The sequence below is a fragment of the Podarcis melisellensis genome, assembly GCF_964234715.1.
Source record: "Podarcis melisellensis genome assembly, chromosome: 10".
Lineage (NCBI taxonomy): Eukaryota > Metazoa > Chordata > Lepidosauria > Squamata > Lacertidae > Podarcis > Podarcis melisellensis.
The window spans coordinates 4,189,090-4,205,623 of record NC_138542.1 but is presented as its reverse complement, the minus strand read 5'-3'; the positions used below and the strand labels follow the sequence as shown (position 1 = coordinate 4,205,623).

The 16,534-nt window shown below is 39.9% G+C and overlaps 1 protein-coding gene across 5 annotated transcripts in view; it reads right to left on the bottom strand.

Moving 5' to 3' along the window:
- The window catches only part of CACNA2D1 (calcium voltage-gated channel auxiliary subunit alpha2delta 1), a 369,792-nt gene that overhangs the window by 43,451 nt on the left and 309,807 nt on the right, over positions 1-16,534 (bottom strand). For 2 of the 5 annotated variants that reach the window (XM_081927647.1, XM_081927648.1), the window contains exons 16-21: positions 15,222-15,290; positions 13,999-14,073; positions 13,477-13,551; positions 8,454-8,504; positions 3,866-3,937; positions 2,533-2,604 (exon numbers count right to left, since the gene is read on the bottom strand). In XM_081927647.1, coding sequence (XP_081783773.1) covers positions 2,533-2,604; positions 3,866-3,937; positions 8,454-8,504; positions 13,477-13,551; positions 13,999-14,073; positions 15,222-15,290 — 414 coding nt within the window. Of the gene's footprint in view, positions 1-2,532; positions 2,605-3,865; positions 3,938-8,453; positions 8,505-11,161; positions 11,294-13,476; positions 13,552-13,998; positions 14,074-15,221; positions 15,291-16,534 lie in introns of those variants that run through there. The other 3 variants (XM_081927649.1, XM_081927650.1, XM_081927651.1) reach the window with 2 other exon arrangements.

Sequence of the window (16,534 nt, the reverse complement as noted above, 5' to 3'; positions counted from 1 at the left end):
GGACCTGCCCTAAAGTGAAGGCCTTTTGGGAAATGATATATAATGAGTTAAAAAAGGTATTTAAGTATACCTTCACCAAGAAACCAGAGGCCTTCCTTCTGGGCATGGTCGGCCAGAACGTGTTAAAGAAGGATAGAACATTTTTTATGTACGCTACAACGGCGGCAAGGATACTTATTGCTAAGAGTTGGAAAACCCAAGATCTACCAACACTGGAAGAATGGCAGATGCAGCTGATGGACTATATGCAACTGGCCGAGATGACTGGCAGAATCCGCGACCTGGGAGAGGAGAGGGTTGAAGAAGACTGGAAGAAATTTAAGATTTATTTACAAAAGTATTGTAATTTGGTTGAATCCTAACAAGGAAGCCAGAGCAGAAATAACTGTCTACCATTAAATTATAATTTTTTATTTGAGTTTAACCTAAACATTGCACTTAAGAGTATAAACAAGATGATAATTTGCTTGGAAAAATTCGTTTTTAATGATGAGAGTGGAAGCGGGAGACGTGAGGGAGTCCGCAATAGAATGAAAAGATGTTATGAAACCTATTTTGTTTGTTAAATATGTATCTGTAAAAAATCTTAATAAAAATTTTTATAAAAAAAAAAGAAAAAAGCCCAGATCTCTTCCTCTGTCCTCAATGACATCCTCTTCGGGCGCTGGGGAGGGTCTCCTTGTGAGCCACAAGGTCCAGCTCTCTCACACCATTTCCTGGTCTGATTCTATTTATTTATTTTGCAGCACCATTTGTAAATAATAATAATAATAATGATGATGATGATGATGATGATGATAATAATAATTTATTTCTACCCCGCCCATCTGGCTAGGTTTCCCCAGCCATTCTGGGTGGCTATATAGAATTGTGCATGAGTAAAATGACCAATTTGAAAGCTGCTACTGGCAACCAGGCCTATGGATTTCCTCACTCCAGGCTATGGTAATGGAAAACATAGCCTCACTGAACAGGACAGCCAGCATGCATCGATAGAAGCACAAATATAAATGTGTTACTGGAGGGCAAGATTAATCTGAAGTTTTCAATTCACATAATTACAGAATGAATGAAGGAGAGGCCACATGATGGAAAATTTTAGAAGGTCCCTGGGCAGGCTGTAGAGATTTAATCAGAGTTAATACATCCCAAAGGAGCAGGTTTATTCAGTTTTCATCATTTAAAGTGTAACTCCTTGCCAGCTGTAGCATATTACAATGTTATACTGAGAGACACAGATTTATAGGAATGCCTGTGATAAAAACTGTACAGCTGCTGCACTGCAGAGTTACTAATAATGTTCAAATGTGCCGCAACAGGTGTCTTGTTTCTATCTACATACAATTTAAACATAAACATTAACAAGATTTTGATTTTTAGGAGTTTTGGAGAGAGCAGAAAAAAACTTTTATAGAGCACCTGTTTTTATGGCTAGAGCACATGTAAAGATTCTGAGGAAGGTTTTGTGGAAATGTGGCATCTGAAAATGCCTTGGTCTGATGTGATCTAAGTTTAAAGGAAAAAATGTATATGTGGTCTGCTTCCAAATGTATAACTACCATTTTAGGGTTCTTGGCAAGTTGCGACAACGTGTTGTCTCTGTCCTTCTCAAAGCAGAGCTGAAGAACAGCCCGACAGTCACATCCCTTTGTGGGCCACCTTCTGAGGGCTGACTGCCAGTAGAGCGCGCAAAGGTCAAAAGTCCCCGTAGCAGTCAAAAGTCAGAGGTTTCTACACCCACCTTGGCATCCTCCTTCCAAGAAAGCAAGGAGGCATTACCACAGTTCAAGGATAGATTGCAGCCAGACAAAACGTCTCATGGAGTGGACCAGTGAAGAAGTGTTCCCTGTTTTCTTTAAAGAGCCAAACAGAGAAGCCTAGGAATTTGCATTTAGCGCTCAGGCCCAATGTCCCCCACCCAGAGGTCAGGAGTGGATCTACTATGAAATTCATGAAGCTTTCAAAAATGGGCCTATTAGACCCAATTTGAGTTGCATGACTCAAACGGATTAATTTTTTCTTGCATATATATCAACAATCCCAAAGTTTGAGAGTCAGTAGCAGAGATGTTGTAAAGGTGTGGTGATCTGTCATGGAACAACCCCAATGAATAAGGTAACAGTGGTTTCCTAGACCTAGATGGTTGCAAAGAGGGGCCCCATGATAGTTCAGGCTTCAGGGCTCCCAAAATGTAGGTACGCCACTGCCAGAGGTTGGAACCTCGAGCTAGGTTAAAAAAAATCCTCTTACACAGATTGTGGCATCTGTGAACACAGTCAAAGAAGAGCTCTCTCTTAATTTGAGGTGAGATGTTGATCTATGTGCAAATGCCACCACAGCTTCTCTCCCACTACAGCTTCAGATTTGAAAACCATGAACATAATCACCATCATGTATCAAATGCATGATGCTAATAAGCAATTGGAATCTTTCTGTTTCAGACAATTCCTAACACGTACTTGCAGTGGCTTGGACTAGGTATCCTTGTGGTCCCTTTCAACTCTACAATTCCTTAATTCTATGATAACTCACCTCATCTTGAGACTTGACCAGCGTTCTAAATGTCCTATCTCCGCTTTCTCCATCTATCATTTTTTTCCGAATCTACAATCAGGAGAATTACAAAAATAAAGAAGCAAATCCAAAGTATTCAATAAATTTCACTAATTTTGAACAGGGTCCATGATCATTTCCTGCACTGTGTAAGAAATCATAAACTTTAAACAAGATTTGCCTAAATGCAATGCTCGAGGCTACGTTAAACAGCATAGCTTATTCATTTCAATGAAATCACATGCCCTCCAATGTTTTGGGAAGGCAAAGGGGGACACACACCCCACACCATCCCGTCTGCCCACCCTCTGGTCTCCTTAATCCCCCCCCCCATCCACCCAATCTCTGCTTGCCCTCATCTAATCACTGCTCCACACAGAATTGGGTGCCCTGAGACGAAGGCAGAGCCTGGAGTGGCTTCAAAGAAAGTGGGGTACTTGTCAAGGATGGAATCACTAATTAATTAATTAATTAATTAATTAATGGAATCATTAATTGCCATGCTGGCTGCAGCCCAACAATGCATGGATCAAATCCCCAACATCTATTTTAGCAAGATTCTTGGAAGCAGAGCTTATAAAAAATTATCCCCAAAACCCACTGTAGTTCAGAGCAGCCAGAAGTGGGCTGAGTAAAATTACCCCTAGGTGTAAAATATTCAGAGCTTGCTTAATAGAATCCCAGGATCTGATTTCTGACTCTGCACTGCAAGCAGGGTTCTCTGCACCATAAGGATCTTTGAGAAGGGGCTTTTTGGTTGTGGTACTCAGGGTCATGTGATGCCCTCCCCTAGCAGGCCTACCTCTCACTGATATTGCTTGAAAAATAGGCATCAGATAAAAAGCTCCTGATGTGTGCAGAGCTGCTTAAGATTACGTGTGTGCTCATTTAGCTGCTGGTTTGCTTTTATGAGAACTCCCTTTTCTTACATATTTTATTGATTGTTGTTGCTGTTTTAAAACTAGTTGTAAGCCACTTGAAGTGGCTTACAGAAGGCAGATGTTACCTTATCACAGAAGGCAGATGTTGGTTTTACATCTGTGTGTGGGGTAGAGCTTTATTTTTCAAGCCACCGTGTGTGGGGTAGAGCTTTATTTGTCCCAGAAAACAGCTTACCTAACAAGGAAGACACTGGACTCAGCTACATTAGTCTAAAAGGATGTTTTGAATTTGTTATAAACATGCAACACCAGATGGCACCAGAGAGCAAAATAATTCTATACAATTTTTACATAATGATTTAATTTCTGACTTATTTATAGCATTTTTTCCTATGTGTAGATACACCCAGTGATTCATCAATATCATTTACCTCAACTTTAATATCGTTTTCCAGCTCTGCATCCAGAAAATCCAGCGTCACTGGCTCCTGAGATTTAGGATTCTGAAGAAGAAGTGTCAAACCAGCATATAATAAAAATATTTCTTGCCATGTTGCATTCAGGATTAAATTGGTTGAATTGCTTCAAATTCTATCTTGAAACTCATGGGATTCATAAAGGTGGAATTACTTACCTCTCCAGTTTTTAATCAGTACAGCTATAAAATATGTAGTCTTTCCATTTAAACAAATATATATATGTGAGAGATAATTCATAGAATAGAATCATAGAATCATAGAGTTGGAAGAGACCACAAGGGCCATCGATTCCAACCCCCTGCCAAGCAGGAAACACCATCAGAGCACATATGGTTGTCAAGCCTCTGCTTAAAGACCTCCAAAGAAGGAGACTCCACCACACTCCTTGGCAGCAAATTCCACTGTCGAACAGCTCTTACTGTCAGGAAGTTCTTCCTAATGTTTAGGTGGAATCTTCTTTCTTGTAGTTTGGAACCATTGCTCCGTGTCCGCTTCTCTGGAGCAGCAGAAAACAACCTTTCTCCCTCCTTTTACATATTTGAACATGGCTATCATATCACCCCTTAACCTCCTCTTCTCCAGGCTAAACATGCCCAGCTCCCTTAGCCGTTCCTCATAAGGCATCATTTCCAGGCCTTTGACCATTTTGGTTGCCCTCCTCTGGACACGTTCCAGTTTGTCAGTGTCCTTCTTGAACTGTGGTGCCCAGAACTGGACACAGTACTCCAGGTGAGGTCTGACCAGAGCAGAATACAGTGGCACTATTACTTCCCTTGATCTAGATGCTATACTCCTATTGTTGCAGCCCAGAATTGCATTGGCTTTTTTAGCTGCCGCGTCACACTGTTGGCTCATGTCAAGTTTGTGGTCAACCAAGACTAATTGGGCAAGAGATAATTAGTTTACCCCAGAATGTAGAGCTTGGTAATGCACTGAGGCTCTTTCCTCAATCTAAATTATTTCACAAAATATATGTGTAGAAACTGCAATTGAGAGGCAGAAACGGCATCACATTGGACACAAAGAAGGAAGGGAGGAAGAAAAGTCAATGACTTTTTATAGCTAGAGAAGAGTTAGGTACAACAGACTTGTTTTTCAAAAGAGTTAAAAGCACTTATTTTTGAAATTAATGGCAGAGGTTGATGGGCAAAGATAGGAATCAAAGGAGAAAGGATTAAATTCAGATAAAGGAAAAATAAGGGAAGTCCTCATTGTTGAAAAGGGATTCAATCCTGACAGATAATTTTGAAAATACCTTCAGAAAGTTTAGTCCTCCTTGCTGGTACAACCAGGTCCTCGCTACCACAAAGTAGTATAATACCACTCCTGATAGCAAGGACAGAGAACCTGTGACCCTCCCCAGGCTGTGGGACTCCAACTCCCATCAGCTCTAGCCAGCATGGGCAATCCTTGGGGAAGAGGAGAGCTGCAGCTCATGACCATCTGAAGGGCCACAGGTTCTTCAACGCGGACTTGGGAAATTCATTCACAGCCTACCTTCTATGAGGATGGATTGCCATGGTTGTAGATAGAGGCACATTCCTACCTAACTCTTGCCTTAAAGTCTTACAGTGCTCAGACCTGCTAGGCCTAGGCAATTCTCTCCTTACCACTCTTCTAACCAGATCCTGCAAAAAGGCAGACAAGACCCATGTCAACTCACTCTTTCAGCACTGACATTTCGGGGAAAACATTATGTACATTCCTTTGACAAAAAGCACAATACAGAGAGCCACGTAGTAGTCACCCGGGGAAGGGAACATTGGTAATGGTTGCCACATGGGAGTAATTTAAAGCAGCCACCATATAACGGAAGAAATTATGCCCTGGTCTTTGTTGAGGTGAATATGTACGTATTTTCCTAAATGCCAGAAGATAAACTCTATGTTCCCATACTTGTCTGTTCTCATACTTCACTGATTCCAGGAGAAATTCAAAGATATGATGGGAGCAGTCGTGTCCATGACATCTGAAGAGGGAAAGTCTATGTACATCAAGTGTAGGATTCGAGATCATATATAAGCATTTGTGTATAGATTTTCCCTCTTCAGATGTCCACACTCAAGGCAGAGATATTAGGAGTGAGATGTGTGATGCTGGTGTCAGACTGGTGCACCCCCAATCTCGGCTCACACACTGAGTCGCACACTGATTACAATGCATTAGCAAAATGTCAGAAAGGAGTTTGAGTCGCCAATAGTTCCAGTGATTTTAGCAGAACCATGTGCAAGGAAGGGATGCAATAGTCCAGAATCTGTCAACAGTTCTACTAGTCAATGACCGAGAAACTGCTTAGAGATAGAAATAAGAAAGTTGGCTCATTATGTTCATCTGGATCATATTAACAAGGTACTAAATAGACAGTGTGTTCTTTTTTGCTGTTCTTTTTAGAAACTTGTTTCAATAAGAGAAACAGCAGAGGAAATCTTGCCTTGGATATGAAAATATTCAAACACCAATTGAAATAAATGCAGATCATTGCTGGTACAATTATATGCATTTTACAACTGCTAAGCTCTTATTCATCTAGACATATAAATCAACTTTAGTGAAATAAATCATTGAGAGAAAATAATGATAAAATTAAAAATGAATAACAAACACAATTAAAAGAAGACAAGAACTTAACCTTCACAAAGTCTAGTTCTCAAATGTAAAGCAAATCAAATTGAAATAATAAATTCCTTACATGCAATGGAATGACATTAGAAGGATCAAACCCAGGCAGCATGCATGAAGGCATTGCCGTGGCAAAAGCAGCATTGCAGTCCATATCCCGTTCCAGTAAACAAAGCAAGGGCACAAAAGAAAACAGTGTGATAAATAACCCATAATACAAGAATCAACCTTTTTTAAAAAAAAACACTCAAAAAATGATAGCATGGTTTAGTCACAGTTACGGAATCTAAAAGTTTAGGCTATCTCTGAATAATACAAACATGAAATGAATGTTTACAGATAAAGCAAATGGATCCCTAATAAAATGCTTAGATCACACTCCACTGGGAAGATCTCTTTTGCAAGCCTCATGCATTTAATCTTTTTAGATACTTAATATTGTTTTAAGTCTGAAATAACTAAATAAACCTGAATCAGGGACCTTTATAACCTTCAGTTTTAGAGCAAGGGCATATTATTGGATTTAAGCACTACAGAAATGAATAATAATAATAATTAATCAGAGGGGATAATGGATGAAACAACGATGACTTCCCTTTGAAGAGTACCATGTTCAAGTTCCGTTTGTTTCAATGTGGCTTGCAAAGGAGAACCTTCTAATGGATTGTGTCCTTGGGCTCTACATACAGTAAATAATGCCTCCTTTCCTATGGCCTCTTGATTATATCCACCATTTGTCAATAGTTTTGAGGAACAAATAGTCTGCGTCTTCCATTATTGTGTCTTCCATTACTGACTTACATCAATATATCCTTGATTTGACTTAAGTTTAATAGATGTTGTGAGTTTTAATAGTTATCAGAATAAGTGGATGGGGAAATCATGAATCGGAAAAAATAAATGTGCTTATGTGCTTGAACAGGATCTAGGTATTATTTACAAAGAAGTAAACACTTATGAATTTACAGGCATTTATTCTGAGGTAACACTGAACAGAATTGCAGCCTCTCAACTCTTAGCCATCCGTCTTAACTGCCCCCTTAAAAAAGTGATGTTGCTTTTTTTTAAGCCAAACTTTAGACTCCGATAACTGCTCCTTTCCCATTTTGCTAGGATGCATTTAGATAGAAAATCCTATATGGTTTGCATTTCTACACATCTTATCAGCTGCAGTCATAAAACATGACTGAGGAAGTAAAGTGAAAAAGCCATGCAAGAAAAAGCCACTAAAAAAAGAAAAAAGGAGAATGTATATTGACTTTCAGCATGGCTATTACAAGGTAGGGGGTGTTATTTTAGTTAATAAGGTAAATACAGTATGAAGGACAGATGGAGGTATAAAATGATGCAGCAACATAAAAATGAAATCACTAAAGTGTGTTGATTCTGGGGGAGTGGTAGTGATAATCTGAACACACTGTGAATTCAAAATACTGATGTTTTTGTGTGTGTGCAAATAACAGTTTTGCTGTGCTCTGTACAGCATTCACAGACGCACAGCTGCAAATGAAACAAGAAGCACCATGTTTTGACCTGCATGTGGGAAACCACAAATCCTTAATATGGCTCAAAAGTCTATCAAATATAATGTAAGGGCTTCAGGTTTACAGTAAAATAAATCCAGAATAAGCAGCCTCCCTCTCCAGATTCTAAACTTCTTGGCGGGGGGCGGGGCGGAATTGAAAATTGTGGCAAAAGCATATACTGTATTCAGTTCTGTTAACAGCAACACGTAATTACTTAAAGCAACATCTTCCACAAGCATCCACACTATGTTTGCAAGCTTCATGCTTTAGAAGCTGTTTGGTCAAGTAAACAGCCTAGTTAGGTTTTCCCAGGAAGCTAAATAGAAGCTCTCTAATCTCAGCTTCAGCTCTATGCATCTTTAAACACTCTAAGAATCACCTCTATCCATAGTTACCTGGACATAGGGTCTCCTTTTTCTAATTTTGGGTATGCCCGCACCAATGTGCTAAAGTAACAAAACAGCATTGATTCATATTTTCACAACATTATGACAGTCATTTGCGGTTTATTATTGTAATCTCGAGGTGTACTACACTTTCATGGACTCTTGACAGAGCAGAAGCCTTCTAACGCACAACCTTGGTTAACTAAATCCCATAGAGTGTACACAACTGCAGAATAGATTGTTTCAGAATTGCATGGTCGTTGTCAGCAATGGTGGGCAAACCTAAAAAGATGAATCAACCTAAGTGAGAGCTCAGCCTGCACATCTGAACAGACAGCATTCTTTAGCTCCAATCACGTGTTATTCATGTTTATAGCATTATCATGTTTAGTTGGATCAGGGCTGTGCTGTTAGCCCTGCCTACAACATTGCCAGCAGTTCTCTGAAGAGAAGCCCCAAGGCACAAGCTCCTACTCACATGTAGGGACTCCATGTGATCAGGACACCTGGTTGTGCTATAAGCCCATTCGTGTGCAGCCCCTGCTCATAAGCAGGAGTTTATGCATTGGGGGGGGGGCGGGGTCTCTTTCAACATTATTGAGGAAGGAGGCGAGTCCTGCTTCAAGAAAACACAGCAACATCTTGCATATGAATAATGCATAAATAGGGTTTCTGTCTGTTTCAAGTGTAACTAATTGAAAGCTTCTTGTCTTCTAATTGAAAGCTTATGTTCTACTCAATCCTACACACCTTTCTTACCTCCAAACAATGAACTATAGAGTACAAATCACACAGTCCTAGTTAAAAAATTATTGGACGGCTGCTGACTTTGATTTATGGATGTACCATTTGTAAGCTAAGAGGAAAGAATTGCTCAAATCCAGACAACAACTCGTGAATTCCCCACATCATCCACTACTTTAGACATGTGGGACAGGGAAAAATAAAATAATTGCATTAGAATACCTAGGATAAGCGTTACACACCCACCCACACCCCTATATGTATGTGGTAGAGAGAAAACAAAATAATTAAATTAGAATATTTTTAAAGCACAATCCTGACCCAATCCAGGTAGGAGCACTACAGGCACAGAATCAGGTTTCCATCCTTGTATCCCTTGCTCAATGGGGATAGTAATGAGCAAAGGTTTCACTGAAAGTAATGGATTATTACCTTTATAAAACAATTCTGTGTGGGCACCTATAAAAGAGCTCACTTTGGACACTGGTCTGATAAATGCCAACAATGTATACACAGAATCTCATTCACCATTTCAAACTGACAGACTTACATTGGCTCCCAGTACATTTCCGAACATAATTCCAAGTGTTGGTGCTGACCTTTAAAGCCCTAAACGGCCTGGTCCAGTATATCTGAAGGAGCATCTCCACCCCCATTGTTGAGGTGCCCAGACATTGAGGTCCAGCTCCGAGGGCCTTCTGGCGGTTCCCTCACTGTGAGAAGTGAGGTTACAGGGAACCACGCACAGGGCCTTCTTGGTAGTGGTGCCCACCCTGTGGAACGCCCTCCCGTCAGATGTCATGGAAATAAACAACTATCCGACTTTTAGAAGACATCTGAAGGCAGCCCTTTTTAGGGAAGATTTTAATGTTTGAAGTTTTATTCTGATTTTAATGTTCTGTTGAAAGCCGCCCAGAGTGGCTGGGGAAACCCAGCCAGATGGGCAGGGTAGAAATAATAAATCATTATTAATTATTATTATTATAGCAGAATAACTTCTGGGGGAGACAATTCACAATTCACAATGCTGCTATGTAATGAGTTGGATCAATTTGTACACAAAAATAGGTCATTGTGGATATTGGAGCCATCACTTTATCCACAAACAAGTTAAGTATATGGAGCAGCCTCATGGGATAGACAGGCTTCCTCAACCTCGGCCCTCCAGATGTTTTGAGACTACAATTCCCATCATCCCTGACCACTGGTCCTGCTAGCTAGGGATCAGGGGAGTTGTAGGCCAAAAACATCTGGAGGGCCGAGGCTGAGGAAGCCTGTTCTAGGACTAAGGTGGAACTGTGAAGCTCCCATGTTATTTTTGCTATTGGATGCTGCATGTTGTTTAAGTAATCTCGCTATATTTACAGTATTTTTGTATATTATTATATTTTTGTCTTGCTATGTTATTATGAAATTGTATTTGTACCGTTTGTTTGAAATGCATCCTGTTTGTTGTAAGCCGCTTAGAGCACATTTGTGTGTGTGTGTGTGTGTGTGTGTGTGTGTGTGTGTGTGTGTGTGTAAAATCAGCATATAAATAAAATGAACGAATGAATGAATTTTGTGCCATTTCATGTGCATAAGCTGCACTGATTTCAATAGAGCATGTTTTTAATGTTGGGTATTTATTCTCATGATATCTTCAAAAATCTGCAGAGTCTTTTTTCAGTACACTCATCAGAAATGTAACCAGGCACAAAGGAAATTGCTGTTTGTTGAGTTGGGAAGGATTACTATATAAGAGACTATAAATCACAAGATTGTCATTTTGCAACAATTTCTGATAAGAGGTTTTCAGAATGGTAAGAATTCAGAAGGTACTTATAAGAATACCCTCCCTTTTCTAATAGAGCTTTGCTTTTGGTTGCATCTATGATAAGATTTCTAGAAGAGAATACGAAGATGCTGCAAGTTAGTATGTTAGAGGACTTGAGTTACTGACTACAATTAAAAAGGTAGGCTAAAGAGAACAACCAGCATATGATGGGAAACTTTATTTATAGTGTACCTTTGCTTTAGAAAGTAGTTCTTACATCAGTCTGAACACCATGCACCCCATTAAAGACAAACACCAAGAGCCACATTTAATATTGAGTTTAAATGTTCTGTGAAAAATAATAAAAGAGAGAGATAATATAACTTGGGCACCAAAACAAACATTCTGAAAGAACGTTCTGAAACAGCCGCAGCTTGTTTTCAGAATAACCTTGATTTTTAGAAAATTCGGCTGCAAGAAATGCTCAGAAACTGTAATCTGACTGGAGCACAGTGAGGCTTTCCAAGGAAATTGGTAACTTCCATCACATCACCTAATAATACTAGTATGGGGTTCTCCCTGACCCATCACATATCTGGGATTTTCAAGAGTTGTGTTAATAAATAACTAGATTTTTCAAAACTACCTTCGCACTTGTCTGACATAGACACTAAAGTGGTAAGATGTACCTCCCCAATGTGGGCTGTTCTCCATGCAGAAGCATGCTCCGGTAGGCCCAAGAGCACTTTCCTGTGTTAGCACAGCTCTATGGTGGTCCCCTTTCCTATGAAAGGGATAATCAACATAGTACTCCCCAGATGCTGTTGAACTACAACTCCCATAATTCTTGATCACTGGCCATTCAGGCAGAAGTGGATGGGAGTTTGTGTCCAATAAAGATTGAACCAAAGATTCCCCATCCATCAGTCACTGAAGCCTTTGGTTCAGCCTATAACCCTCCATTCTCTCACAGAGACAGAAAGAGATTATGCAGGGGTGGAAGGGACTGTGGATATTTCAGGAAAGTGGTAGTACACAAGGAAGGAAGAAAACCCACAGGGAAACAAATAGGGGGAACAAACTTATAAAAGGAATGAAGCCTGGTCCAGCAGGCTTCTTCTTACGTTCCCATGTGGACAATCTAGGCTGAAGGTGACCAGGGATCTCTTAACTCATGTTCACACTTTCCCAGAGCATTTCCTGAAGAAGAGTTGTTTGTACAAGTGTGCGCTTTCTTTTGTATCTGTGGGCTTGATTCATGCAAGTACCTCAGCTCATAGATCTTGTTTGTGTGGTAGAGAAGCAACCTTCCCCCCCCCCCCCCGGCATAGGAAAGAGTGTGTGAATCGGCATGTTCATGCCTAGACCCCATACACACCTGAAGTGCTTATAAGAGATCTTACTTTGTGGTAAGAGAGGAGCATATGCCCCTCCACCCATGTGAAGAAAGTATATCAAGGAAAGTATATCAAATTGAGATGTGTTGCCTTACTAGGAAAACTGTATTCTTGTGTAGCTGAAAACCTTCACTGAAACATGCTGTGTATGTTACTATTTTGGTAGATTTCCATTATTCCCTCCCCCCCAGTTCCATTTGGAGGCCTTATCTCTTTTGGCTTTTTAGCCTGCCTTAGTGGGCCTGATGCCATAGCAACGCATTTGTTGAATCACTTTCAACCCATACAGACCTCTCTGCTATGGCATTAGATTGGGGGGAAACATGGTGGTCCTCCACTTAATCTTCAGCTTAATACTCAAATGGATTGCTGTGACTATTTAGTAATATTAATATTATTTATTCAATTTATATCCTGCCCTTCCTCCCGAAGGAGTCCAGTACTGACCATCACCTTATATATATATAATTATTTAGCATCATTGCCATTTCCTGTCCATTTTTTCTATCCTTACGGCGAAACCTCTACATACTGCAGAAGGTTTTGGAGCAAACATATCCCAGTGTATAAAGATAAAGTCATAGAAAAGAACTGTCATGCTCATGGCGGCGTCTCATGGTCTCCCTGTGACTATTCAGAGGAAGGCTGAATTGGTGGACAAACGATCTTCTGAGGAAGAATTTATGGCATTACTAATTTTCTGTTGAAAGGAATTCACATGTACTAAGCTGTTCCACAGAGAGAGATTCTCTGTCCACATCCAAGAGGAGAAAATAATGTATTAGCTAATGGATCACGCTGCTTAATGCATATAAAAATGTGTGTACTTGGCTGGCTTTAAAAGAGGATATGGCATGCTTCTGAATGCTGGTTGCTGGGAATCACAAGGTGGGAGGACACAGTTGCCCTCAGGTCCTGCTTGCAGCTTCCCACAGACGTTTGGTTGGCCACTCTGAAAACTCAATGCTGAATTAGATTGCCTGATAAAAGAGGCCTCTTACTATGGTCTTGTGGGCATGAACTAGATCTGACATTACTAAGGACAACTTCTGTCTTCATATATAAAAGATGTTTGTGGTCTAATTTATTTCTCCCATCCTCTTTGGACAAACTGAAGTTAAGAAGGTTTACATACCTTTGGCTGAAGATTTGGATGAAGCAACACATAACCATTGGGGTCAATTGCGAAATAGTATCCATTTGGACAAAGCTGGGGAGAAAGAAGCATAACTATAATGTGCTGCCCACTGTTGTGGCATCAAAAGAGCCTGAATAACCTTTCTTCAGTAAAACTGACAATATCGAAACTGTGTTAACCCAAACACAAACAAAACTACCTTTTTTATTCAAGTCATAATAAAAAACCCTGTTTGTATACATAACGTGCAATGAAATAATGCTTGCAGTGCAGGCTATATTGGGGCAGACTAGACAATTCATGGAAGGCCCTGCATGTTAGCTTTCTGGGAAAGCAATAATCACTCTAAAACACCACCAGAGAAGAGAAGAAAAACGGGGAAATGACAGGGTGAAAGCAGGGCGAACAATCTTTTGACTTCCAGCCAGAAGGATATTAGATAGACTGGAAGAGATACTTGAACACTACTTAAGCTTGAACAAAAGTTAAAAAATAGTTGATGTGGGAAAAGCCACTTACTGTAAACCGTGGAGTCAGTTTTTTTATTTCTTCTAGCGACACATCAACTCCCATTACTCCAAGTATCAACTGGTTCTGGGAAAAGATTTTTTAAAACGTTAGTTCTCAGATGGCTGAACAGTCAGGAAAGCTGTCCTTCTCTTTTTCTACATTCCTTTCAGCAGTTTTGTTCTTTTTTCATTGTGAACCTCTAGTGTTGCTAATTAACAAAGAATTTAACAGCAATGTAGCAGCTGTATGATTACAGAAGCTCAAACACAACCATGCAGCCGCTCAGGTATCAACATCTGTGGAATGCCTGCACATGAACTATAGAGCTGAAAATTTAGTACAGATGTAGTCCAAGAAATCCTAACTTCCATGAGAATCTGGAAATGGGATATTTGTACACCTCCTCATCAAAACAGTGGCCCCAATGTACCCCTGAATCAAGGGTTGTAGAAACAATGTAGGAACCTGACTTACAGCATGTCAGACACTTGCTTTGCTGATGCTCTGCACATGTCCCTTCTGCGCTGGCATTGTTGCCATAGGAAACTCGCAGGAGTACATTCTGGTGGCTTGGCTGGCCAGATGAACCCTGTCCTATAGACCTGATTTCTATTAGAATGTTTTTATTGGCATCTAGTTTCCAAATTTTGGAAATTTTGATCAGCCTAATCAAGTGGAACAAACATACACTGTTGAAAACACACTTATAATTACCCTACAAGACTGGCTGTCCACTCTTGATTCCTGAAACATTTTATTTATTGTACATTAGGATATCATTTCATCATTCCAGAGTTTTTGTAAACATCTCTGATCTTCCTTTTGTCACAAAGCATGTTCTAGCAGCATTCTTTTCAATGCCATTTTTAATCTCCAATTACATTTTCCTTATGATACTGTCACACTGTTACAATGGCAAAAGCCACTATGGAATAAAAGAGCAGCTTGACCTGAATTCCTCCCCCCCCCCAAGTTGGACATTTGGTAATAAAATGTGACATTGTTATTTTTGGTCTGGACACAACACAAAACATCGCAAGTATCAATTTCTAAAGGCAGCTTGTAAGTCAAAGTTTGTCACCATAACTTGCAAGCTATTCCAAGTCCATCAAAGTACTTTTGTTTTAAAGGGAAATCAGGTGCACTGAAGTAGTTTCAAGTCAAGTTGTTCAGATGGTTTGGCTTGTTGGGATGACAATTTTACATGTTCCTGGGGTTCCATCTCCACCTACCTGCTTCTCGTTTTGGTCTTTTGTCAAGTTGAAGACAGGCAGGGTTCCAGAAATGACCAAGCCAAGTTCCTAGAAAATGATCACAAGGAGATCATGTCCATATTTTGTGTCGGAACACAGAAATATCTATTCATGTACATATTCATTTAAATTTAATGAATAGCGAAAACACATTTGGATAAAAAGCACAACGATTTTTAAAATCAAATTTCATAAAGAAAATATATGCACCTGCGGTTTAAACCATGTATGTGGAAGCTTTTTCAAAAAGCATTGGACCTATGCTTCTGAGTTCTAATCCCCGGCACAACACACCTTCTCATTGATAAATATAGATATGAAACCTTTAGCATTAAACAGCTACAAAACCAGCTGTGAGTGTCTCACAAGTATGTGCAGACACTGCCATATTTTCTTCTGCTGTCTAGGAATACCTTGCCCATGAACATGGAACATAGGAAAAGGATAGAAGCCATCAAAGCATCATTATTTGGGCCACCCGACATTAGCAGAGATGCTAAAAAGCACAATGAGGTATACCCTGGATGGGAACATCTTCAATGTGATTCTAAGGCCAATCACAGTAGTCCAGGATTATCTGCCACTATGCAATGCAGAAGAAAGGAGACTGTCATAGTTTAATGGCAAGGGGAGTATGCTGGTGTTATACTATATTTGTTGCTGCACAAAGCTCTCTACGCATGGGTACAACTGAAGCAGATTGCTTAGGATTAGACCGTAAGAAATGGGATCCCATTTTTGAATAACTGTTTTGTGTCATAGCATATTCATATAATTTATTTGCTTTTTATTGCTGAGGGGTGAGGGACATTATTTGGGGAATTTGTTTAAATATGAAGTGCAGCAATGGTTACACAATGGTATTGTTTTGGATTCACTGGCCCAGTTCAGAACTTTCCTCTTCTCCTTGCATGTTCTTGCTTTAGTGCTGACATTTAAGAACAGGATGTGCAGGAAGATATGAACTTTCTCCATGACATTTCCAGTAAGTACCTCATCAGCAACCAAGAAAGAGTGTCAATGAACTCCTGAGCATTGTAACTATAATGATACAAAAAAACTGGTCCACTTTGACACAGAGAACTCATAAGAGGCTGATTACATTTTTTTAAAATAAAAAACCCCAACCCCCCCCCCAAAGAGATACTGCATCTTATTTCCTACCAGAATGGAACTTTAGCTGGTCACGTGGCCAAGAATAAGAGCAAGGTTTGCAGAATATAAGCCACAGTAACAAGTGAAACCTGTTGGCACTATTGGCACTATTTATTTTAAGTGGAAAAGCTTTTGAT